The 26,220-nt window shown below is 35.9% G+C and overlaps 3 protein-coding genes across 3 annotated transcripts in view; 2 read left to right on the top strand and 1 right to left on the bottom strand.

Moving 5' to 3' along the window:
* LOC126020221 (netrin receptor DCC-like) overlaps nt 1–13,737 on the top strand; it is a 223,320-nt gene extending 209,583 nt beyond the window's left edge. Inside the window, exons 13-14 of the mRNA XM_049781675.1 lie at nt 11,469–11,590; nt 13,525–13,737. Of these exons, the coding sequence (XP_049637632.1) occupies nt 11,469–11,590; nt 13,525–13,737 (335 nt within the window). The remainder of the gene's footprint in view (nt 1–11,468; nt 11,591–13,524) is intronic.
* Nucleotides 13,738–19,535: 5,798 nt separating this feature from the next.
* LOC126020657 (60S ribosomal protein L27a) lies at nt 19,536–20,054 on the bottom strand. Its single transcript, XM_049782159.1, has one exon. The coding sequence runs from the start codon at nt 20,011–20,013 to the stop codon at nt 19,567–19,569; it is 447 nt and encodes a 148-aa protein (XP_049638116.1). The 5' UTR covers nt 20,014–20,054; the 3' UTR covers nt 19,536–19,566.
* The window catches only part of LOC126020220 (netrin receptor DCC-like), a 71,747-nt gene continuing 65,538 nt past the window's right edge, over nt 20,012–26,220 (top strand). Inside the window, exon 1 of the mRNA XM_049781674.1 lies at nt 20,012–20,110. Within this exon, the coding sequence (XP_049637631.1) occupies nt 20,012–20,110 (99 nt within the window). The remainder of the gene's footprint in view (nt 20,111–26,220) is intronic.

The following is a 26,220-nucleotide window of genomic DNA, read 5'->3' as shown; positions in this document are numbered from 1 at the left end:
TTCTCTCGTAGAGTCCACCTCCACTGAGTACTTATTATGAGTGTTAAAGGTAGAACAGACAGAACTCTGTTCTCTATTAAGCTGGATGACCTAAACTGCTCTTACCCTGGAGAGAATTGCAGAATTAGCAACTAAAATATGAAGACCAGTACAATATAATTTTTGTTTGTATTTTGTTTGTTTGTTTGGGGGCCATACCTGGTGGCACTCAGAGGTTACTCTTGGCTCTGCGCTAAGAAATCATTCCTGGCAGGCTTGGGGGACCTCAGGGGATTTCAGGGATCAAACCCGTGTCCATAATGGTTGTCAGCGTCCAAGGCAAATGCCCTCCCCACTGTGTTATTACTCTAGCCACATTATATAGTATTTTTAATTTTCAAAGAATATGATCAAAATAAATAAGAGAGTTCATCAAAGTATATATATATATATATATATGTATATATATTTGTGTGTGTTTGTATGTGTGTGTGTGTTTCCAATACAAAGGTATAGGGCACTAGAAATAATTCAAACCTATTTATGCTCATTGAATTCGGTCATTCAAATTTTGGATTAAGATTAAATATTTGATAACAATTTTCTGTACTTACTTGCTTTTAAAAAATAAAAGGAATTCTCTTGGAAACCAAGAGATAGAACAGTGGTAGGGTGTTTGCCTTACACGTGGCCAACATAGGAGGGATCTGGGTTCAATTCTCGACATCCCATATGGTCTCCCGAGACTGCCAGGAGCAATTTTTGAGCACAGAGCCAGGAGTAATCCTTGAACGCCAGTAGGTATGCACCCCCCCCCATAAAAACAAATATAAAAAAGAGAATTCAATTGAGTGAAAAGAGAAGCCCAGCTTAAATTTGACCTCAACAAACCAGTAAAATAGACTATTCATAGAAGTCAGACTTTAGAAAACTGACAGTTAATTCAGAACAGATGAGGATGATAGGAATTGAGGGAGATACTTGTCATTCTATTTCTCTTTTATCATTTAATTTAGGGTTCCTATTGAGATGTATAACTTTAATTAAATTCAACTTGATATATATTATTTCTCAGAGAAAATTATGAAAATAAAATAAACTAATAGCTTCCAAGGCCTTCAAAATAGTTTAGATGAATTATTGACATTACCCTGCTTCAATTTTCTGCATCACTAAGTGATGTTTTAGGTATTTCATGCTAAATAGATAAAATGAACCTGAACTATTTCTATAATCCCTACTAGAATAAAACATTATTATAGGCTACTTTGCTAATTATTAAAAATTGATAAACTCAGAGATATGAATAGTGGAGAGCAAACTTAATATGCTTCCTATTTTATTTTGCTAACAGATAAATTATGGTAAATATGCCATTTGACTTTGCTTAGGCTATTACAAGCAAATCAGCAAAGGCATCAGGAAACCTTAGCTTCCTAATTAAAATTCTGCTAAAGTTTTGTACCTTTAGAAGGGGGTCTATTTTTCAATTAGATGTACAAGTAGAATCCTGACTGATAAAAGTTCAATCCCATCCCACCTTAACAAAATTGGCTGCATTCACAAGAACATTTAAAAACTAAGCATTTAAACCTCATATACAATAAGCATTTCAAGGCTCTCCTCTTAGAATGACCAAATTACACTTGCCGATTCAAAACCAGTTGAAATAAATTTAGACCTTTATGATCATTTACTTTTTCTGACTGTATCTCACTCCTTGTTGGAATTCAAGTCATAGAAAATAAAGCAACAGTTCATATTTTCTCTTCTAGTTGGAAACCCTTAATTAAATTGAAGAAACTTAAGAGGTTTTCTAAATTATGCTTTATGGCAAGTGGAATCAAAGCTGATATGAGTGATATGTTACTGTATTTATTTTGCAACACATTCAGTCGTGAATTATGAATCACAAGAAAAAATTTCAATTTCTAAAAAATCAATTTTGTCATTCATATGCATGAGATAAACAATAAAATAAAATAATAATTCAGTTCAATCATGCTTCAGTTCAATCATTTTTCATAAAGGTAAACCTTAAATTTTGATACTAGCTTTTCCTAAAATTTATAGAATTAGTAATTTTGATTAAAATATTTGGTTTTGGGCCCGGAGAGATAGCACAGTGGCGTTTGCCTTGCAAGCAGCCGATCCAGGACCAAAGGTGGTTGGTTCGAATCCCGGTGTCCCATATGGTCCCCCGTGCCTGCCAGGAGCTATTTCTGAGCAGACAGCCAGGAGTAACCCCTGAGCACTGCCGGGTGTGGCCCAAAATCCAAAAAAAAAAAAAAAAAAATTTGGTTTTGACTAACAGATCCATAAATTCTATAAACATATTATTATATTGGCATCAATATTTGAAAACTACTTTCACATGCATTAAAATCAATATTATTAATTTTTAATATTTATTATAATAGATATCTATAAGTCATGATTTACAGTATGTGTTGAAAAAATTGCCATGCTTTGAGCTCTAGTTGTGAAAACTAGTTGTTTTTTCCATAATTTTGTAACATTTGAACTAATATTAATGAAGTGTTAGCTAGAGCTAGAGAGTTAGCTCAAACTGAGCTCATGCTTTGCTTTCAGAAGGCCTGGATTTTAACCTCCAAGAGTTCATTGTTCTAAGAACATGACAGAGAATGACACTGAGTATTGAACCTAAAGTAGCCTTGAACATTTCCCAGTGGACACCCCCTAACGTAATAAATTAACTAGAATGTTCTGGAGTCCTTAATGCTATACTACAAAAAGGTTTCTTCACCACCTCCATATCCAGTTTCAAATGATTTTAAGGTTCTCAAATTAATCTCAAACTAATGTACAGAACGAACTATGCCAAAGATTAGTATTTATGACTTGAATTTGAGTCACTTAAATTCTCTGTATTTTTTTCAACCTCCGCTTTTTGCCACCTGGAGCTAGATAGCTTTTTATTATGGGGCCTGTCATATGCATTATGGGGTTGTGGGATGTTTAACAGCCTCCCTGTTCTATTCTCATGGTGTCAGCACTGTACCACCTCATCTATATTGTAGCTACCTAAAAAGTCTCTAGACATTGACAAATCCCTCCCCACCCATAAGTTCAAAATCATTGATTTAAATGGCCATTCTCTAAAGGTTGTTGTGGGGACAGTGGTCCCAAGAGAGATCCTGGGGGGTAGGGAAATAATAATTGCATTGTCATATAAGCATTAGAAAATCGGTTGGGCACCTCTTTCTCCAGGTTCACCCTTTACCTGAACACTAAAGTCAGTACTGAGAATGTTTCTTTGCTCATTTACTCTTTCTTCCAGTGCTCTCTTTCATTATCAAAATTTACATATTCTACTTCTAGTCTGGTCCCCAGATTTGTATCTCTACTGTAGACTTTCTAGTTTAGCTTCCTCTCCATAAATTTTCAGGAGATTTGAAACTCATGTTCAAAATTAAACGTTCTTTCCTCATTAATTGTCCTCTTTCCATTTTCTCATTATTTCCGCTATGGGAAATTTCTTTCATTCATTTACTTTTTAGGCTATATATATATATATATATATATATATATATATATATATATATATATACTATTTTTTAATCCACTTTGCCTGATTATTATTGCTATCATCTCAATTCAAGATCTCATCATCTTTCTTAACTGCTCTCTGTTTCAACCACAACCCCTCTCCACATAGCAAGAATAGTTTGTATTCATGCCACAAATCAACTCTAACTCATCCTTGCAGAAAACACTTACTAGTATTCTACTATTCATAGAATCTTTTCTACAGATTCTCTATCAACCTGGTCCTATTTCTCTTTGTAGTCACATTTTAGGACAATTCCCTTTCCTTTCAGTGTGCCAGACCTCTGGTCTGTCTCAATTACTTGGTAAAGAAAGAGGAACATGATCTTAGCAGTACATCAGTAACCTCTGTTATTTCTGGAATAAAGATTTTTATGGCCTCTGTCTTACTCCAATTGTATCCTCATACTGCATCTTCTATATGAGTCATAACTATTTGTAAGTACCAGACTTACAGTTTCATATTTATTTACTTCATGACCTAACTTCATAACTTGCCAGTTAAGTGACAAGCTCCCCCAAATCAACAATCATATCTTCTATTTAGTGTTGAGAGTATAGAAAATAATTGTATTATTGTGATATGGAAATTACTCTTAGCCCATATATTATATAAGACAAAAACAAAGAAATGATTATGAAACTATCTAAGAATGGTACTAATAAAACTTAGAAGTGCTTTTTACAGCTTAGCTGTTATTCCCTTTTCACCCTTCAAGAAAAATAGCTTTTATGTCGGAAATGGAGCTTTCACAACTTCCTCTAATAACTTCCTTAATCCCAGGTGAGAAGTTAACCTCACATTCTATTATGGCATAACAACATGACAGTAGTTGTTTTAAGCACAGAAAAGATAGGGCATTTACTATATAGAATTTATATTCTTTTTTTCCTTTTCTTCTTTTTTATTTGGGGGGGCACACTTAGTGACGCTCAGGAGTTACTCCTGACTATGCGCTCAGAAATCACTCCTGGCTTGAGGGACCATATGGGACTCTGGGGGATCAAACCACGATCCATCCAAGGTCAACAGTGTGCAAGGCAAACGCCTTACTGCTCTGCCTTCGCTCGGGCCCTTAGAATTTGTATTCTTATTTTGGTTCAACTAGTTTGTTTCACTTCATTTGATCCAGTCTCCTGAATTATATTACATATCAGTCTCCTGAATGAAAACAGGGAGCAAGTGTTACAGAAGACTAAACACCACAACAACGATGGATAGGAACCTAGAACCTAGAGACTCTATCCTAGACCCAGACCTATAACCTGTGCAAATACCAAGATCTCTAGCTACAGTGGCTTGCTTTTCTCACACACAACTGAGAGGAAAGTTTCCTGGCACCATAAAAAAACCTTTGGGATGGGGTAATGAGTATGTATGGAGCCAGGGGTTGATCCCATGATGGTAAGCTTCAAGGATGGAGAAACCCTGAATCTCTTAAGCCACGGGAATTCCCTTTCTTCCCCAATGCTCACTGTGCCTATGCAAAAAAAAAAAAAAATAGTGGTGGGAAAGCCAAACCCCGCCACTCCAGCACCCCTACTTTTTCCTTCTCTTTTTTTCTTCCACTTTTCTCTTTCTTTTTCACTCTTGTGGTTATTATTTGGTGATTTATTTTTATTTTTATTTTTATTTGCTGGGTACATTTTTTTCTTCCATTTTTTCCCTCTCTTTCTTTTTTTGGTAGTTGTTACCAATTTTTTTTCTCCCTTTTTTCTTATCCTTTTTATCTCCAATGACGGTGGAATAGATGCTCAATCTACAACAAGCTGTAAATTGGAGACCAGTTGCACTAGCATTCTGGGGGGTAATGGAGGGAGATGTGGGATACATGCTGGGAACAGGGGTGGAGGGAGGACAGCACTGGTGGTGGGAATGCCCCTCATTCATTGTCACTTTGTACCATAAATGATGCAGTGAAAGATTTGTAATGCACTTTGGTCACAATAAAAATTAAAAAAAAACAATTACATATACTTTTTTGTTTGTTTGTTTGGGGGCCACACCTGGTGACGCTCAGGGATTCCTGACTTTGTGCTCAGAAATCACTCCTATCTGGAAGACCATATGGGATGCTGAGGATAAAAGCCAGGTTCGTCCTGAGGAACACTGGGAATAGAACCCAGGACTGTCCTGGGTCAGCTGCATGCAAGGCAATTGCCCTGCCGCTGTGCTATCACTCCAGCCCTACAATCACATATACTTTTTATCTAATACATGTTTTTTACCTGCTTTAATTTTTCATGATTTCCCCAGATTTATTGAGATATAATTGACCTATGTGTTGTATAAGTGAAATGTATATGTCTTGATTTGATAAATATTTATATTGAAATATTTTTATTAATATAAATTGGTTGATACCTCTATCTTATCATCAAGTACATTTTATATTTGTGATGGGATCATTGGATATTTCATCTGAGCAACTTTAATTTTGTAATATAATAGCTTTAACTCTATCTTGTATGTTTCATTTTTAGAATTTATTCATCTTAAGCTGAAAGTTTATATATTTTTACCAACAGCTCTCATTATTCCCAAGCCCAATGACCACCATTTAGTTTATGGTCTATGAGATTGTCTCTTTTTAATATAACATATAAGGAATATAGTACAGATTTTGTCTTTTTATGTCTGTCTGTTATACTTAGCTTACTTCTTTTAGGACCTTTATTGTTTTAGTCAAAAAATTATATTCCCAGAACCTAAGTGGATCTCTCTACAAATATTCATGTAACAATTGACTACATTCTTCACTATTTCTTCTCTACCTTCAGATGGCAAGTAACAGGTCCTATTATTATAGTCAAAAGATTTGAGATTTGAGGGAAGAAATATGTTTTCCAACTTAATAGGCCAAGAAAAAGTACCCCCTTTCTCTATAATATTGATTAATATTTCATTTTTGGGAACATTGAGCTTGATTATCAGTGAGATCTCGTCTATATGATTGGCCACATGACACTTTATTCCAAGGGAAAATGTTCTGAAAGATTCTGATGCCATATGAATTTCTGTTCAAATTTAAAGACCCATGAAATTATTGAGACATGCTGAGTTCAAACTATTCTAATGACTTAATAGCAAACGTCTGAGAAGACAGGGACTGTAGGAGAGTAGTTCAGCTCCCAAATAAAAGCTTTCACTTGCTCTTTCTCCAACTACAAGTGAGCCTGTTAACCCTATGTTTACATTGTTTACCTGCCTATTATAATGTTCAGCTATTAGAGCTAACATGGCCAGCCAAGCAATAGGACCCTAATCTCAAAAGCAGATTCCAAGAGTCTTGGATTCTATGTGTGGCATTATTTTCTAAACAATATTTAAAGTACTCATTGTGCAGGCCCATTAATTAGTTTATTTAAGTGTCTGTGGTAAGAAACAACATGTCTTGTTAAGTCTATAATACATTATAAAAATTAAAAACATTTCACAAACCTGTTTTCTATTTATTGCTGTCTATGGAGCAATCAGTTTACAAAATATATGCTCCTATTACTAAACTTAGTAAAAGGATAAAAGTTTTCTGATAAAAATATTAAATGTATAGAGTGCTCATCTAATTAGAAAAATTATACACTATTTTCTCCAGTTCTAAAAAACATCTAGATCATAAATACTTTGCTATGAGATGTTCTTGTTAAAGCAACACCAGGAAGCAGATTGAGCAGGATGCTTTGTTTCCTTTTATTTAGAACAAAGTACATTAAATGTAATAGATTGAACAACATCATAATGTTTTGTGATATCAGCCCATGTCTGGACTTATTATCAATGTGTTGAATCTTTACCTCATGAAATAATAATCACAGTGACCCAGAGGTTATTTGTAATTCTTTGCAGTATGCCCTGTGTCTCCTTTCACCAAATAGCAAATGTCATCTTGTTCCTTCTAGAATAAGTTTGTCTTCCAAAACTCTAGATTGCACTAATCTGATTTTTGAGTTTGATTAATTTTTGTGGGGTGCATACCTAATAGTGCTCAGGACTTACTTCTGGCTCTGTTAAAGTTCACTCCTTGGCAGGTTCATGGGACTATATGATAGAATATATTATTGCTCCAGCCTCTGCTCCAAATATTTTTCTACTTAGGAGCAGTCTTCTGACATATATAATATACATTTGATTACCATTATTTGCAGATTCTGTACTTAGCAATTCACTTACCTGCTAAAATGAATTTGTAACTTTCCAAATCAATTCCTGTGGTACCTTTATGGTGATTTATACACTTATGCAGACAGTCAATATTTAAGACATTCAGTGCTCATGAACTCAACAGAGATAGATCAAGGTGATGGCTTTCTGTATTGCCTCACTGCTCATACTGTAAACAAGTATCCTTTCTGCAATAGACTTACTGTTACTCTTTCACATTTCTACTTTTAATTGTAGACGGTGATAGTTTTGGGCTCTGAAAGGTGCTGACATGTTATCTTGTGTTCCAAAAAAAAATACTGTGGTGTACCGTAGAGGAAAATATGTGTGTTGTGGCTGGAGAGATTATCTGAGGGCAAATAATTCCCCTGTCTTGCCCAATTCTTTCATCTTCACCTCAACAAGTAGGGTACTTACCTTGCATGTGGTTGACCTGAGTTCATTCCCAGCATCCCATTTGGTCCTTTGAGCATACCAGGAGTGATTACTGAGTACACAACTATGACGATTCCTTGAGCCTTGCCTGGTGCAGCTTAAAAAACAAATATGTATGTAGGGCCCGGAGAGATAGCACAGCAGCGTTTGCCTTGCAAGCAGCTGATCCAGGACCAAAGGTGGTTGGTTCAAATCCCGGTGTCCCATATGGTCCCCCGTGCCTGTCGGGAGCTGTTTCTGAGCAGACAGCCAGGAGTAACCCCTGAGCACCGCCGGGTGTGGCCCAAAAACCAAAAAAAAAAAAAAAAAAAAAAAAAAAAAAACCAAATATGTATGTTAATTAAGTTTCATTCAGGCATGAGTGCTGTTTGCTATGAGTTCAATAGTAAAGAATCAGCATTAAATTTAAATAAAATGCTTAATCAAATACATATAAACCAGGTATATCTTTGTTGTTAGAAATCTGACAAAAGGTTCAGAGAAATCTGACTTATTTTCTCTAAGCAATATTCAGTATTTTTAGTGACTTTATAAAGCATCTCTACCTCAAATAACAAAGATTTACTGAATCTGAGGATAACAGTGCACCTGATTTACTTACCTGTCCAGTCAATGTAAGATATTCTGATTATTTGGCTTGAGGACTGAGAAAATTGGAAAATTAATGACAGGTCTTGAATAGTAAATTTTAGGCTGAAGGGAACTTTTATGAGGAAGTCATAAAGACAGGTAATAAAGGATTTATAAAGGGAGCCCTCCTAAACCTGACTTTTTGGTGTCAAATTATATTAAAATTAATCTCACTAATACTCAGCATGCTCCAGTTATTAATTCTGACTTTCCTGAATGAAGAAAAAAAAAGAAAATTGAAAAAATGTATTTAATAGTGTTTTCCAAAATGTTCATAAGAAGTATTGCTACCTATGTCTATAGTAAGTTATTAAAAAATAAGTCATGCATCTAAAAGTCTGTGAGTTCTCTATTTCCATTGCAAGTTCTCACATAAAAGGTTAATTTATTCCAATCAACTAATTTATTAAGCTCAGAAAGGGCATATTGAGATACTACTGTAAAATTACTTTTTAAATTGTAAGTAAAACTATGATACAGAAAGATCTGACCTTTCATTACTTTCCTCATTCCTTTGTAGTAAATGTAAAAATTGCTTCAAGGGAATCTTATTTCTTTCATTTATAATCAGATCTTTGAGTAGATTGTCCTCTTGAAAGAATTTTTATGTACTCCTCCCATAAAATGCACATTATATATATTGAGATGCAAGGTATTAACTTATATAACTCATACACACTATATCAGTAATGCTTACTATTTTCTGATAATAATGGATCAAAAGTAAATTTAAAGGAGTTGTATGTCAAAGAGCACTGATTTGTATTTGATTTCTTAATAGTGTCTCAATGTTGAGGTAAATACTGTTATGTTAATTTGTATCTTTCATGCGATGTGCTATTTTTAAAAATTATGTAGTTTGTAATCTTGTACCTATAGTAATTAAATGTTCTAATAGTTTATTAAATTGGGAACACTTTTATTTACTACTTTAGTATCACAATTATAAGTAATCACTTAAAATCATACATTGAAGTACTTTATATTATTTTCATATGTGTAATTCTCATAATAGGTCTGTACAATAATAAGTTCTATTGTAGGGGCTGGGGCAATAGTACAGCAGGTAAGGCACTTGCCTTACACATCTCTATTCAGGATCTAATACATCCCATATGATATTCTGACCAACATCAGGAGTTATTCCTGAGTTCAGAGTCAGGAGTTAGCCCTCAGCACTGAATGTGGCCCAAAAGCTAAAAAACAAAAACAAAAAACCCTTTATTTCAGTTTTATAGTTTATATAGAATATAAGCAGTATAAGTATTTTGCATAGGTATAGAAAGTTAAATTAGGTTATTAAAGGAAAACATTTATTCAGACTCAGATCTAAGAAAATTCTGAACTCACAGCTTCAATCTTTCTAAATTTATTTATAAAGTTTATATTTATTTTAAAAAATATATAACTAGTAATAACGAATGTAGAATATTTTTATTTTTAATTGAGTCTTTAAAAAATAATATAGCTGACTATTTTAATCTACTTTAATAACAAATTATCAAAAAGTCTTAATATGTTGGTTTTATTTTAAATTATCTTCCATGAGGCACAATTGTAACACAGAAAATATTTATATGTGAGACTTTATGGAAAATTTTGAATCCAGTGGCTGCTTTTAAGACAGATTCATAGATCCTTGACAAGAAGGGAATTAAATGATCTTTATAGACAGCTACTTAAAAGGAATGAAGTAAATTTTGAGTAATTAACGTCAAGTAATTTGTGTTTTACACCATCAAATAAATGGTATTTCTTCAAAAATCCCAATCTCTCTGGTTGTTTTCACACTGGAATTTTTAGTGTAAGAAGAAGCATTCTCCTTTCCCACTCCATTTTTTATTTAATATATAATTTAATTGTTGAAATTTATTGGAGGAGAAGGTTGGGCCGTACCTGGTGGTGCTGAGAGTTTACTCCTGGCTTTTCACTCAGGGATCATTTCTGTCAGCGATTATATGGGATGCTGGCAATTGAACCTGGGTTAGAATCATGCAAGGCAAACACTTTACCTACTGTCGATTCCTCTGGCTCCATAACTTAATTTTGAATTTGTAATATAGTTTAAAATAACATCCACCCTCATAAGTTCACAATAAAATAATTTTGGTTTATTTATAAGATTATGATGCCTTTATCACTAATTCCAGGAATTTTATTACCCCCCAATCTTGTACCCATTTACAGTCCTTCCCCATTTACTCATTTCTTATCTACAAAGAAACACTAATCTAATTCAGTCTCTATACATTTGTCTCTTTGGATATTTCATTTTAAATGGAACCATGTAAAACATCTGGCTTCTTTCAATTATCATATCATTTCCTTGTTACATGCTTATTATAGCATGTTCTTTATTTTTTTCTATTAGCAGGTAATCATTGATGGATATAAATACCACAATGTTAAAAAAATCTTTCACCCATCAATTAATATTTAGGCAACTTCCACCTTTGCTTATGCTATATAATGCTGTTATAAAAGTTTCTTCCTATAGAGGTCTTAGCGTGGACATTTTTCTTAGTGCTGTTTAGTACATATAATGCATATCATTCATCTAATTTATCATTGATTTTACTGCAATTTCAGGATTTCCCAGAAAAAAATATTTGCACCTCAGTAAAGCTTAATCTAAATCAGTGACTGACAACATCTCCCTAAACTTGATCTCCATTTGCCTGTGTTTTCCCAGAGCCACCCATTGGCCAGATGCACCCACCACATGGTGTTACCCCTCAGAAGAACAGCAACCTGCTTGTCATCATTGTGGTCACTATTGGCATCATCACTGTGCTGGCCGTGGCAGCAGTGGCTGTGATTTGCACCCGGCGCTCTTCAGCCCAGCAAAGAAAGTAGGTAACAGCTGATTCCAAGGATAAAGAAGTCATTGCTAGTCAGGGTGATGATCCTTTTGAATGTTATTGTAAATGGGTCTTTCCTGTGCTCTCTCATTATTTGTGTGCCCCTTTTCTTCTGACCTGGGAAAACACTAGCCTTTTTAACAATTCTTGGTCCAAAACATAAGGTGCTGGGCACTCAATTATAGGAATAAAGGCAGAACCTACCTGGAGATCCATGTTGCATTTCTGTTTGGTTTTGCTTCTCTGGATCAGAGTCTTCTTTTAAAGTAAGGGTAGATGTTCCCTGGAAATTTGTTCTCTCATGATCTGACCTACAGAGGCTTCTGCAGTTACTTACAAAAGGTAGATATCTGTGTTCCTCTACAATTATTAAATATTTTAATATAATTTTTATTGTAATTATAGTGGCTTACATATCGTTAACAATAATATTTTAGCTACATATTAACATAAAATCAGGGGAATTCCCATCACTGAATTGTCCTTTTTTGAGGTTGAATGCAATTTGTTCTGATATAAGAATGGCTGTCCCTGCTTTTTGTTATTTCCATTGGCCTGGATTATTTATTTCCATCCTTTTATTCTAAGCCTGTGCCTATCTTGTACTTGTAGGTGTGTTTCTTGTAGGCAGCAAAAATCTGGCTTATGTTTTCTAATCCAGTTCTCTATTATGTGTCTTTTAAATTATGTGTCCTTAAATTAATATTTAAGGAGATTATTGACAGAGAGGGCTGTTGTTCAGTTGTGTTGTTTAGGGTGGTTGTTACAATCGGGGGTTTGGATTGTATCATTCGTCTCTGAGTAGGTCATTTAGAATCGGTTTTGTTTGCTCAAATAGTGCAAGTTCATTTTTGTTTGAGAATGATTTTAGTCTTTCCTTCCATATGAATGAGTTTTACTGGATAGTGGACTCTAGGTTAAAAATTTCTTTTATTCGGTTGTTTAAATATGTCATTCCACTGTCTTCTTGCTTGAAGTATTTCATATGAGAGATCTGGTTTGATTCTAATGTTCCTTCCTTTGTATGTGAGGGTTTTTTTTCTCCCTTATTGCTTTAAGTAGGTTGCCTTTCCTTTTATTTCTTACCATTTGAATTACTATGTGTCTTGGAGTTGGTTTGTTAGGGTCTCTTTTGTTGGGGACTCATTGATTTGCTCAGATGAGTCTTTCCAGAGGGTGGGAAAATTTTTTGCTATTATCTCCCTGACTAATTGTTCTTCCCCTTTCCCTCCTTTCCCTGTTTCCTCCCCTTCGGGTATACCTACAATTCTTAGATTGTTTCTTTTGTCTTTGTTCATTAAATACTGGACTTTTACTTCCAGTGCTGTACATTCTATTTCTTTGTTGGCTTCTTTGTTGTCTTTTGATTGCAGTTTATCTTTGAGTTGTTCTATGTGATTCTCGAGCTGTGTGATTTTGCTTTCTACGGTTTTATGAATTTCTTCTAATTCTGTTTGTATGGAGTCTTTCATATTTTGTAGGAATTCTTGTTTAAATTGGTTTATTTGTTCATCTATTAATTTATTGTAATCTCTGGACAGTGTGTCTTTTATTTCTTCTAGCATGGCTTGGAATTCTGTTCTCATGGCTGCTTTTAGGTCTTCCTCTCTTGGGTCTGCATGTTTTGGTGGACTTGGGAACTTGTTCTGATTTCTCTCCATCTCCCCTGTTGTTAATGTTTTCCTTGGTTTACCCATCTTTCTTTGCATTTATTGGCTTGGCTTGGTGTTCAGTGCCTTCAGGTTTCAGTCCGCTTTTGCCACCTGTGGTGTGGGGCTGGGTCTCTTCTCAGGATGTGTCTCTATGTGAGTATGTTGGGTGATGTTGCTGAGTTTTGGACCTTCCCTCGTCCTCAGTCAAGCCTGACCAATCACCATTCCCTTCCAGCCAGACAGTGCAGGTTCATTCTCTTGCCTGTCCTGGGAGCTCAAGTTTCCCTTGAATGGCCGCTTTTCACCTGCTCCAGTCGGCAACCTCCTGCTCCTACTCTGGCCTGTTCCAGGAGCTCAGGGTTCCCTTGAATGGCCGCTATTCACCCGCTCCAGTCGGCGACCTCCTGCACCAACTCTAGCCTGTTCCGGGAGCTCAGGATTCCCTTGAATGGCCGCTTTTCACCTACCCTAGTCTGCAACCTCCTGCACTCACTCTGGCCTGTTCCAGGAGCTCAGGGTTTCCTAGAATGGCCACTTTCCACCTGCTCCAGTCCGCGACCTCCTGCACCCACTCTGGCCTGTTCTGGGAGCTCAGGGTTCCCTTGAATCAATTATTAAACATTTTAATAGGGAAACCAAAAGACATTTTTTAGTGCTTGTTGCAAAAATGACTACAAATAACATGGACCAAATGTAGTCAAAAGTTATGGGGTGTTTATTTAAGAACAGTAGCTGGAAGAAGTTTTAAAAATTCAGAATGTTGGGGCCAGAGGGTTGGCACAAGTGGTAAGGCATTTGCCTTGCATGTAGCTAACCTAGGACAAACCATGGTTCGATCACCCAGCATCGCAGATGGTCCCCAAACCCAGGTGCAATTTCTGAGCTCATAGCCAAGAGTAACCCCTGAGCATCACTAGGTGTGGCCCCCAAACAAAAACAAACAAACAAAAATTCAGAATGTTACTGATTCCTGACTTTAGTATATTTATTTTGGGAGGCCACACCCAGTGACGCTCAGGGGTTACTCCTGGCTATGCACTCAGAAATCGTTCTGGCTTGGAGGGACCATATTGGTCGCCAGGGGATCCAACTGCAGACTGTCCTAGGTTAGTGCTTGCAAGGCAAGCGCCACCACTCCAACACCATATTTACCATTTTTGAGGATTTAAAAAGAATTTTCATATTGTGCAGCTCTTAGAAATACCCCCAGAAAAGTGCAAATCTTATAATACAAAGATTGTTTAAAGTTTATTCCTTTCACCAACACCCCATACCCAACATTTGAACATGGGCTCTATCAGTTAGGGGAATCAGCAAGAACCTTATCATTGTTCTTGCTCTCTTTACTTCACCCAACACATTTGAATTCCAGCCTGATAATGTTTGTTTGTTTCCAGCTGTACTATCACTGCATTGCCTATACTTGGCTCTTTTCTTGATATTTTTTTCTTTAATGGAGACAGGCATTGTGCTAACTTTAAAAGCCTGAGGTAAAGCTAGATAATTAATTTGAAAATGGCTAAATATTACTACAAAAATATTCTCTAGTAACTAATTTTCTAATATCCTAAGCTTCCATTGTAAAACTCTGGTGCCCTTTTTTTGTGGATATCCTGAAAATATTCCAGCATTGTAGGGTTCTTAGAATCAGTATACAAAAAAATGTACATGAAGAAATGACAATGAGATGTGAACACAGTCTTGATATTTGGTTTATTTATGTGGAATGACAGATTTTATATCTGGTAGCATTATATTGTATCATCTCAAAGCTGGAGGAGTTTGTCCACTATGACCTAACAAGAAATCAAATAGAATGAGCTTTCCAAGGCTGGTCTTGTGTTTAAAGCATCTTGGGAATTCATAATCACACATATATATTTAAGACACTGGGATTTTATTAAGGAAGTTGGGGAAATGATTGAGTCAGCTGTTTAAAATTTTCTTTGTCTAGGGTCTGAGAAGTACAGTAGCTGTACATTTGCCTGGTATGTGAACAACATGGGTTTGACGACTCCTGAACCCCATATGAACCCCCACCAAGACAGATCTCTGAGCTCAAAAGCAGGAGTAAGCCCTGACAACTGTCAGGTGTGACCCCAAAACAAAAGTAGAAAAAAAAATGTTACAGATTTCTTCAGGGTTTATACAAACTTGGATTGGAAAACTTTGCAAAAATGAGTCTCTGAACAAGAGAGGAGGAAGTTTAAGATAGTGGATGTAGAGATGACACACAAAATAATTTTGACTGTTCTATGCTAGGTTTTGAATTTATGATTGCATTTACTAAATTTAATTCAGCCATGGAGGGGTGACTTTCTTTTCTTTTTTCTTTTCTTTTCTTTTCTTTTCTTTCTTTCTTTCTTTCTTTCTTTCTTTCTTTCTTTCTTTCTTTATTCCTTCTTTCTTCTTTCTTTCTTTCTTTCTTTCTTTCTTTCTTTCTTTCTTTCTTTCTTTCTTTCTTTCTTTCTTTCTTTCTTTCTTTCTTTCTTTCTTTCTTTCTTTCTTTCTTTTTGTTTTTTTTTTTTGGGGGGGGGGGTCACACCCGGCAACGCTCAGGGATTACTCCTGGCTCCATGGTCAAAAATTGTTCCTGGCAGACTCGGGAGACCATATGGGATGCTGGGATTTGAACCAATGACCTTCTGCATGAAAGGCAAATACCTTACCTTCATGCTATCTCTCCAGTCCCATGAATTTAGTTTCTATTTTTATCATTGCAAGGAAAATATCTAGGATTGTCATGTCCCAGTGAACTATGCATTTCTTTTTGGATATTGTTTTTCTACACTGATTATGTCAATCTACTCTGTGTACAAAAGTGGGATTTGATACTTCTGAGAAATACTTACATTGTCTTAATCTCACAGTAAACACTTTGGTAAAAATTTGGATATTTTATTCAGAAAACAGAGGCCTACCCCTGGGTCTAGTTTTCTTTGAAGACCAGAAAATGAGACCCAAGTACAGGTGCTTCCTTTTTATATACAGGACTCTGATTTGAACCTTGAGCACTGACAGAACCATGAATAGACTTTGAGCACCACTGGGTATGATCCCCACTCAAATTAGGAACGGAGAAGAAGGGTAAATCATTTTACAAATGACTGAAACTCTAAAAAAAATAAACTTAGAACTCATATATTACTACTGGTTTGTTTTTCTTCATCTCACTCTGAAGGCTCTATGTTTACATAGCATATTTTATAATGTGATTCTCTGCATTTCTAAAATATTATTTTGTTAATGCTCCATAATTTACAAAATTATTTATAGTTGAGTTCTAGATATAAAATAGTTCCAGCACCAATCACACTACTAGTATCAACATCACTTCACCAATATTCCCAAGTTCTCTTCCATATAAAATACCCCCCCCCAATCAGGCACTTTTTAAATTTGATTCTTAAACTTGGGGTTTTATGATTTTATAGTTATTGACCCTGTTGTTTTATACTTAGGTTTGTTATTCCTTAACATGTACCTATTTCCCCTTGATTCCAAACATCATTACTTTTCATCTTTCTTATTCTCCCTCCCCTTCACTCTGTCTCTTACCTTCTCCCTAGACTGTGGGGTAAAGGGTGATCTAGATAAACTCCTTTATAAAGAAATTTATAAACAATTGTATGCCTTCATTCAGTTATTCTAAGTACAAAATATAAGTGGTATCATTCTTATCTTTATCCTTTAATTATATAATATCATAATATAGAAAAAGCATCTCTTATGAAAATAAAATTTATTTGATAAATAATATTATATTATAATATTATTCTGGTAATATTATTTGGAAAATGTAGCATATTTATAACTTAGAGCATATCTACAAATAGTAAAAACAAAGTTTTTGACATTTATGATATCCTGAAAATCTCAGATACAATGATCATTTCATCTCTAATAGTTATAAAAATGATCAACCATTTATATGAATATATAAATAAATTTCAAGCTTCACTTGCCAGAATCATCAGTTGACCAAATCTCTTATATGATTTGACATGTACACAAGATTCAAATATTACCACATATTAAAAACATGAAAAATAATTTCTTTTGGTACTATGGATCAGCTGTTTTAACTTTATTTTTGGTTTTTGAGCCTCATCTGGTAGTGCTCAGTGGTTGCTCCTAGATCAATACTCAGATATCATTCCTGGCAGGCTCAGGCTAATATCTAATATATACAAGGTACTGACAGAATTTTATAAGAAAAAAACATCTAATCCCATCAAAAAATGGGGAGAAGAAATGAACAGACACTTTGATAAAGAAGAAATACAAATGGCCAAAGGCACATGAAAAAATGTTCCACACCACTAATCATCAGGGACATGCAAATCAAAACAACTATGAGGTACCATCTCACATCACAGAGATTGGCACACATCACAAAGAATGAGAACAAGCAGTGTTTGTGGGGATGTGGAGAAAAAGGAACCCTTATTCACTGCTGGTGGGAATGCCGACTAGTCCAACCTTTATGCAAAGCAATATGGAGATTTCTCCCAAAACTGCAAATTGAGGTCCCATATGATCCAGTTATACCACTTCTAGGGATATACCCTAGGAACACAAAGATACAATACAAAAATCCCTTCCTCACACCTATATTCATTGCAACGCTATTTACAATAGCCAGACTCTGAAAACAACCTAAATGCCTCTCAACAGATGAATGACTAAAGAAACTGTGGTACAGATACACAATGGAATATTATACAGCCATCAGAAGAGATGAAGTCATGAAATTTTCCTATACATGGAAATCTACTGTAGATGATTCTTCTACATGGAATCTATTAAGCTGAGTGAAATAAGTGAGAGAGATAGATGCAGAATATTTTCATACATCGATGGGTTTTAAGAAAAATAAAAGACATTTTTGCAACAATTCTCAGAGATAAAAGAGGGCTGGAAGGTCCAGTTCACAACATGAAGCTCACCACAGAGTGATGAGTGCAGTTAGAGAAATAACTACACTGAGAACTATCATAACAATATAAATAAAGGAGGGAAGTAGAAAGCTTGTCCAGAGCACAGGTGAGGGTGGGGTGGGGAGGAGGGAGACATGGGACATTGGTGATGTGAATGTTGCACTGGTGAAGGGGGTGTTCTTCACATGACTGAAAGCCAACTACAATTTTATTGAAATCAAGGTGTTTAAATAAAAATATCAAAAGAAAAAAAGAAAAAAGAGAGGAAATAAATTATTTAGATATTCTGTTATACTGATCTAAAGTGATCAGGTCTTGAAGAGTGATTTGATGGAAAAAAACGTGACTTGAGAAAAGATAAATATTTGAAACACTATATCTAATAGAAATACTCGGTTTAAATTTTATAAAGGAAACCAAACAATTCTCCGAGGCAGTTGTCAAACTTTAGATGCTTCAGATTTCCCAGAGGGATGTTAAAATGAATTGGTTTGTCTCACCTCTGAGTTGCTGACTCCTAAGATCTGAGGTGGAGAAGGCATTCTGACAAGTTTCCAGGTAATGCAAATGCTAATGATCCAAGGACCAAACTTCAGGAACCACTACACAGGGCTGCTCTTCATATAAAAATTTGATGATTCCAGTGGTGAGACTGAGGAACTAACGTTCTCGCTGGGCATCTGTCATTGTGTCAGAGAATCAGGACCAACAGCTTCTGCTAAGGCCAAGGTAACAGCTATTGCTGTAATTTTTTTATTTTGTTTGTTTTGTTTGTTTTTGTTTTGCTTTTGGGAAAACCTCAGTGGCACTCGGGTTACTCCTGGCTTTGCACTCAGAAGTCACTACTTGCAGACACATGGGGTGTCGGGGATTTAACTTGGTTCTTCTCTGGTTAGCTATGTGCAAGGCAAATGTCCTACCACTGTGCTATTGCTCTGGCCCATTTGCTGCATTTTTAACAGAAATATCAGATGATTTAGTTATGAGCATGTGCCACTTTTATTCATAACTTTCCTGGATAACAAGCAGGAATAAGAGGCTTTTCAAATGTTTATTTTAAGACACTATAAGATTCAACAGCAATTGGGTGGTTTCTGATAAAATACATAAAAATTAAGTATTCAGATAAAATACAGAAAATACTAAAAGGAAATACAGTCTGTTTTGAGAGCTTTAAGTTATTGACTGACAGCCAGATGAATGAGAAGTTTGGGCCTGATTAAACTTGATCAAGTAATTCTATATATTTTATCAAGAATAATATTTCTTTCTTTCTTTCTTTTTTTTTTTTTTTTTGAAAAGCAGTTGTATCCTTTAATGAAGCTTCCTTTGTAACTTCAAGCTACCAGGACACATGCCCCTCCCACTCCCTTAATCTTCTCTTCAGCTCTTCTGCTGAAGAATTTGGCTTTCACAATGACTGGTTGCTTCGGGAGCTTTCCCTTCCCCAGAACTTTGTAGTAGCCCGATCGCACCACATCAATGATAGGAGCTGCTCCAGTCTTGTTTTTGGCAGCATTAACCCGTGTCTGCTCACTGACCAACGTCCACAGTTTGTCAAGATTGACAGTTGGGCAGAAACTTTGATTTCTCTTTAAGTGATAATGCCTCATGCCCACTTTCCCAAAGTAACCTGGATGGTATTTGTCAAAGTTGATTCTATGGTGATGCATGCCGCCAGCATTACCCCGACCTCCGGGGTGCTTCCGGTGCTTGCCGATGCGACCGTGGCCGTGGCTCACGTGGCCCCGGAGTTTTCGGGTCTTCCTCAGTCTGGACGGCATGTCGGCTGGAGAGGCGCAAGAGGGAGGGCTCGGAGAAGTCTCGCGAGATGCCGGGCGCGGGAAGGGGGCCAAGAATAATATTTCTTTACAGATGAAGGTTATTTAGCATAACATATACAACTTCTACTTCAATCAGATTTGAAACTTTTAAGAAAAGACATTACTGAGGAGTATCATTGTGACAGAGGTCCTGGGGTTCTGGGTGAATAAATGAGTCAATGAACGAGATAATAATGTGTGAGAGCAAGCAGAAATAAATCAGTGTCATAATATAGCTTTACTTTTAAAAATTTATGTACTCTGCCTCTCAAATAGAAGGGGAAAGAGTGGAGGTTATCAAGACCAAACAGTTGTATTATCACTATGTAGTAAGCTAGACACAGAGGGAACCACTTATACTAGCAGCTGGGGGTTAAGGGTGGGGGATAGGGGATGCAAGATGGGAACGGGGGTTGAGGGAGTACAACTTTGGTGATAGGGATTCCCCTGACACATTATTAATATGTACCTAATATATTACTGTAAAAGATATGTAAGCCACTTTGGTCAAAATAAAAATTATATCAAAAAAAGGAATATGAGCATCTTATATCTCCTGGAGGTTGTTCTACACTGCTCTCAAGATGGAATATAAGTCTATACTCACAGTTTAGTGAGATTACTATACCCTAACGCTAATGGATATTCTTCTCTTTTTTTTTTTTTTTTTTTTTGTGGTTTTTGGGTCACACCCGGCAGTGCTCAGGGGTTATTTCTGGCTCCAGGCTCAGAAATTGCTCCTGGCAGGCACGGGGGACCATATGGGATGCCGGGATTTGAACCAATGACCTCCTGCATGAAAGGCAAACGCCTTACCTCCATGCTATCTCTCCGGCCCGGATATTCTTTTAAAGTTTTTACCAAGGACCAGAGAGATATTACAATGGGCATCATGTTTGCCTTGCATGTGCCTCAAGCTGTGTTTGATCCCCCATATGACACATGGTCTTTCTGAGCCACACCAGAAGTAAGACCTAAGTATAGCCAGGTGTGGCCCCCCAAAAAACAATAAATAAAGTAAATAAATAATTTACCAATTAAGGAATTTTAAAAAATTGATGTACTTATATACCATAATTATTTAGATAATGTGTTATAAAAGCTGCCCTGTCCTGGATTTAGGACCTACTACTTTTCTGTTTACAGTCATAATGCTTGCAGGCTGGAGTTAAATTTTTTTTTAACATTTTGAATCCTTAGAAAGAAAAAAAAAAGTATGTAGTCTGGAGATGACATACATTTTTCTAAGAAGTTAATTGCATAGAGTAGATTACATAAAAAACAGTAAATGAGCTGCAAACTACTTTCCTATGGGCAGGTGAAGTGTAGCAGATGAATGGTTAACTGAGATTTATTGTCTCAGGCACAAGAACATGACCTAGGGGTTGGTAGAGGCCATTGTCTGGAGTTGGCCCAGGATTGTTGCCAGGAAATATGCAAAATGTAGGTAATAGTTGGGAAAATATTAGAGAAGAAAAATAGAGTGATATGTCTACCAAACTACTAGATCAATATTAAGTGTGAGGTTCATTCACCTCCTATTCTTGTCAACATGCTTACAAAAAGATATAAAAATGCTAATGGAAAATTTGCCAAATAAAATTATTAAACATTAATTAATTGTTTAGTATGGGCAGAGGCCTATGTGCATTAATTGGGCAAGCAAAGTTACATTTAATTGCCTGGCACAAACTGCAAAATGTTTTCACCCAGAGTTGTGAGAAGCATTTTACAAACAAGAAAGCAAGTTTTTCTTTTCTTTTTTTTAAGGAGCCATTAATTTCTAGTGAAGAAAGTGCAGAAATGATATATTTATGGGTTTCCTTCAAAGGTTGTTTAATAGTCCTGGTTTTTTCCTAGGATAGGCATTATTAATTTAAAAGCAATAGAAGCTACCAGTAGAGCTTTTAAAAATTATTAAGCTGTTTGTCAGAGATGGAAAAAAATTGAGGAAAATGCCAACTAAATATGCATTTCTTTATTTATTTTAGTTTTGTGGCACAAAAACCAACATAAATAAATGGTGATGCTCAGGGATTACTCCGGGCTATGCACTCAGAAATCACTCCTAGCTTCAGTGACCATATGGGATGCCAGGAGATTGAACTATGGTTTGTCCTAGGTTAGCGCATGCAAGGCACTACCTTGCCCACTACCACTTGCACCACTGCTCCAGCCTCAATTATTTTATTTTTTATAATATCCTTATTTAAGTGTCATGATTACAAATATGACTGTAGTTGGATTTCAGTCATAGAGAGAACACCTCCTCTTCACCAGTACAACATTTCCACCACCAGTACTCTTCTCCTCCCTCTTCCCCCACTCCCTGCCTGTATTTGAGACAGCCATTCTACTTCTCTCACTCCTCATTAACATCGTCATGATAATTCTTAGTGTAGTTATTTCTCTTACTGAATTCACCACTATTTGTGGTGAGCATCACATCATGAGCATGTCTTTCTGACCCTGATCTCTTTTGTCTCTGGACATTATTACAATAATACTTTTCTTCTTCTTTCCTTTTTTTTTTTTTCTTTTTTCTATTTCTTCCAGGTTCTCATGTTTCGTGGCAGAGTTTCTCAAAGTAGTCTCTGAATACCCTTTAAATTTCTGTTCTATCGGTAGTGATATCCCCCTCTTCATTCTAATCTGGTTTGTTAAGTTTATCTTTCTCCCTTTCTTTGTGAGTTTTGCTAGTGGTTTATTAATCTTGTTTATTTTTTCAAAGAACCAACTTTTGCTTTTGTTGATCTTTTGGATTTTTTTTGTTTTCACTTCATTAATTTCTGCTCTAAGCTTTGTTATTTCCTCTGTCTACTTATTTTAGGTTGATTTTGTTGATAATTTTCTAATTTTATAAACTGTGTCATTAAGCTATTTATGTAGGCCCTTTCTTTATTTCTGATGTTTGCTTGCAAAGCTATAAATTTTCTTCTTAGTACCATTTTTGTGTATCATAAATTCTGATAATTTGTGTCTTCATTGGCATTTGTTTCCAGGAATGTTTTGATTTCCTCTTTGACCCACTGGTTGTTAGTAGTGAGCTGTTTAATTTTCAGATATTAAAGTTTTTCTTCTGTGTCCCTTTGTAGTTCACTTCTAATTTCAATGTGTTGTGATCTGAGATAGTCTGCACAATTCTATCCTCTGAATTTTATAGAGATATGGTTTATGGGCAACATGTAGTGTATCCTGGAGAATAACCCATGTGCATTGGAAATGAATGTGTCTCCAGTTTTCTGGGTATGGAGTATATATATATATATATATTTTTTTCTTTTCATAGTTAGTATATTCTTGTTCGGTTTAAGTCTGGTTAATCTATCAAGGGGTACAGGGCAGTGTTGAGGTCTCTACTATTATTGTGTTGCTATTTAAGTCTTCTTTCAGATTTTTTAACAAATGTATTAAATATTTTGATGGTCTGTCATTGGGTGTGTATGTTTAAGAGTGTGATTCTTCCTCTTGTACATACCATTTGTTTATTAGGAAATGTTCACCTTTGTCTCCTATTACTTTTCTGAGTCTAAAGTTTATGTCATCTGATGTTTATATGGCCACTCCAGCTTTTCTAAGGGAGTTGTTTGTTTGGATGATTTTCCTCCAACCTTTTGTTTTGAGTCTGTGTTTGTCCTGACTACTCAAATGTATTTCTTGTAGGCAGCAGAATATTGGATTTAGCTTATTGATCCACTTTGCAACTCTGTGTCTCCTAACTGGTGCATTTAGCCCATGAACATTGAGTGAGATAATTGTCATGGAATTTAGTGCCATCTTTGTGTTGAAGTTTGGTGTCTGTTGGTCTTTCTTTCTTAAAGTAGACCTTTCAGTTTATCTTTTCAGGCTTGTTTTGAGCCTGTAAAATTCTGAGCTGTTGTTTATTCGTGTAGCTATATATGCTTATTTCAAACCTGAAAGTGAATCTGGCAGAGTGCAGTATTCTAGGTGAAGCATTCATTTCATTGAGTTTTGTCACTATATCTTACCACTGGCTTCTGACCTTGAAGGTTTCTGTGACAGGTCTGATGTAAATCTAAAGGATGCTCCTTTAAATGTAATTTCTCTTTTTGATCTTTCTGCTTTCAGCATTCTATCCCAATCTGTGGGATTAGTCATTCTGACTAGGATGTGTCTTGGGTACTTTTCTTTGGATCTTTTTTAAGCTGGTACACTTTGGGCATGCATTATTTGGTTGCATGAAGTCTTTAGCTCTAGGAGTTTCTCTGTAATGATGTTCTTGACTATTGACTCCTCCTGGGGATTTTGTTCCTGGGTCTCTGGGATGCCAGTGTTTCTTATGTTGTTTCTGTTGAGTTTATCAAAGATTTCTAATTTCATCTGTTCACATTCTTTGAGAATTTTTTTCATTGCCTGATCATTTACTTTAAGGTTCTTTCCAGTCTCTTATTGTATGGAGTTGTTCTGCATCTCATCTTCCAGCTCAGTGATTCTGTCCTCAGCTGCTGTTACTTTGTTGGAGAGGCTTTCCATTGAGGTTTTCATTTCATCTACTGAGCTTTTCAGTCATGTTATTTCATTTTGGAGTTTTCTATTTTCTTTTTTGTAGTCTTTTCAGCTTGGTCTATGCTTTGAGTTCTTTGAACATCCTCCATATTTCTACTCTAAATTCCTTATCTGAGGAGCTAACTAGGTGGTTGGTACTTTTCAGGTCATCAGAGCTGCACTTTCATTCTCTATGCATAATGTTGTCCTGCATTTTTTCTGCATTGACATGCTTGAATTGTGGCTTTTTACTGTGTGTTGTGGTAGGGTTCCTGGGCTAGAAGTTGCATGTGCTGAGTGAAGAGGAATGGTCGTACTCCACTGGCTCCATCCTTCATGGGTGAAGACAGCCAACCTGTAGGCCCTGAAAATATTATGTTTGCTGGCATCTTTGTTGGCTGCCTCACACGGGAAAGTAGAAAACCAAGCAGGGAGCAAAGCAGCAGCCCTTTATAATGTCTCTCTTTTGCCCAAACACAAGGCCAGAATCAGCCTCCATTCTTTTGGGCAGAGACAGCCCTACTGTTTATAGGGCCCTGAAGATATTATGTTCAATGGTGTCTTTGTTGACTGCCTCACACAGGAAAGCAGGAAAATCCTAAGTAAATATTTTAGATTTTGGGATGCCATATAGTCTTTGATGCAGCCACTCAACTTACTGAACAAAGAATATGAAAGAATTTGGAATGAATCCAATAAATAATTATTTTCAAAACTGGCAGTGGGATGATTTAATCTTCAAGCCATAGTTGTCTGGCCTTCCTGTAGGAAATGGCTAAATAGGGGCATTATATTATTTCATTTTGTATTCAAATAACATTTGAATCTCACTACTTCTAAAACATGAAAAAATAACTGAAAAATATATTTATGTTTGCTATATTTTGGGGTGACAAAGAAGAGGTGATTTTGAATCATACTTTATGATTCTGTGCTCAGGACTGAGTCAGGTTCAACTTCATGTAAGGTTATCAAGTGCCTTCACTTCTATAATAGTTCCCCAGTCCTAACATTTTTTAATTTGAGGTAATACTAATTTGAAAGACAGTTTTAGAATAATATTCATACCTCTTCAAAATGTATGTTATCACATTACCCACCACCTAGGCTACACATTTTCCTTTACTATTCAATTCATTTGGATTTCTCTACACTTTTAACACTCTTCCATTCTCCTACTGGGGAACCTCTCAGTTTTGTGGAGTCGAAGAGTCTGTTTTTAGTTGGTTTTGTCAATCACTGGGCTTTGTTTCTTTATATCCTTTATAGGAGTGAGATTGATCATACAGTCTTTGTATTTCTCCCTCTGACTAAATTCACTTAGCATGATATCCGTTCATCCATGTTACCCAATAAGGCAAGATTCCATCATTTTTTATTGCTGAATAGTACTCCTTTGTGTATTAATACCACATCTTTATATACTCATTTGTAATTGGGCACTTTTGTTGTTTCCATATCTTGGTTGTTGTGCATGTATGTGTCTCTTTTGGTATTTTTGTGTATGTGTTTCTCTGATAGCTATTTACATCTTTGGGGGGGCACATCAGTGACACTTAGGGGTTACTCCTGGCTATGCACTCAGAAATCGCTCCTGGCTTGGGGGACCATATGAAAAGCTGGGGGAATCAAACCACAGTCTGTCCTAGGTTAGCGCTTGCA

Source organism: Suncus etruscus, chromosome 10, assembly GCF_024139225.1.
Source record: "Suncus etruscus isolate mSunEtr1 chromosome 10, mSunEtr1.pri.cur, whole genome shotgun sequence".
In the NCBI taxonomy this organism is placed as follows: Eukaryota; Metazoa; Chordata; class Mammalia; order Eulipotyphla; family Soricidae; genus Suncus; species Suncus etruscus.
Note: the sequence above shows the minus strand (reverse complement) of the source record. Positions and strands in the feature narration are given on the sequence as shown.

Bases quoted from the DNA above. Each gene is read 5' to 3' on its own strand.
- LOC126020657 (XM_049782159.1), bottom strand. From the start codon at position 20,013: ATGCCGTCCAGACTGAGGAAGACCCGAAAACTCCGGGGCCACGTGAGC.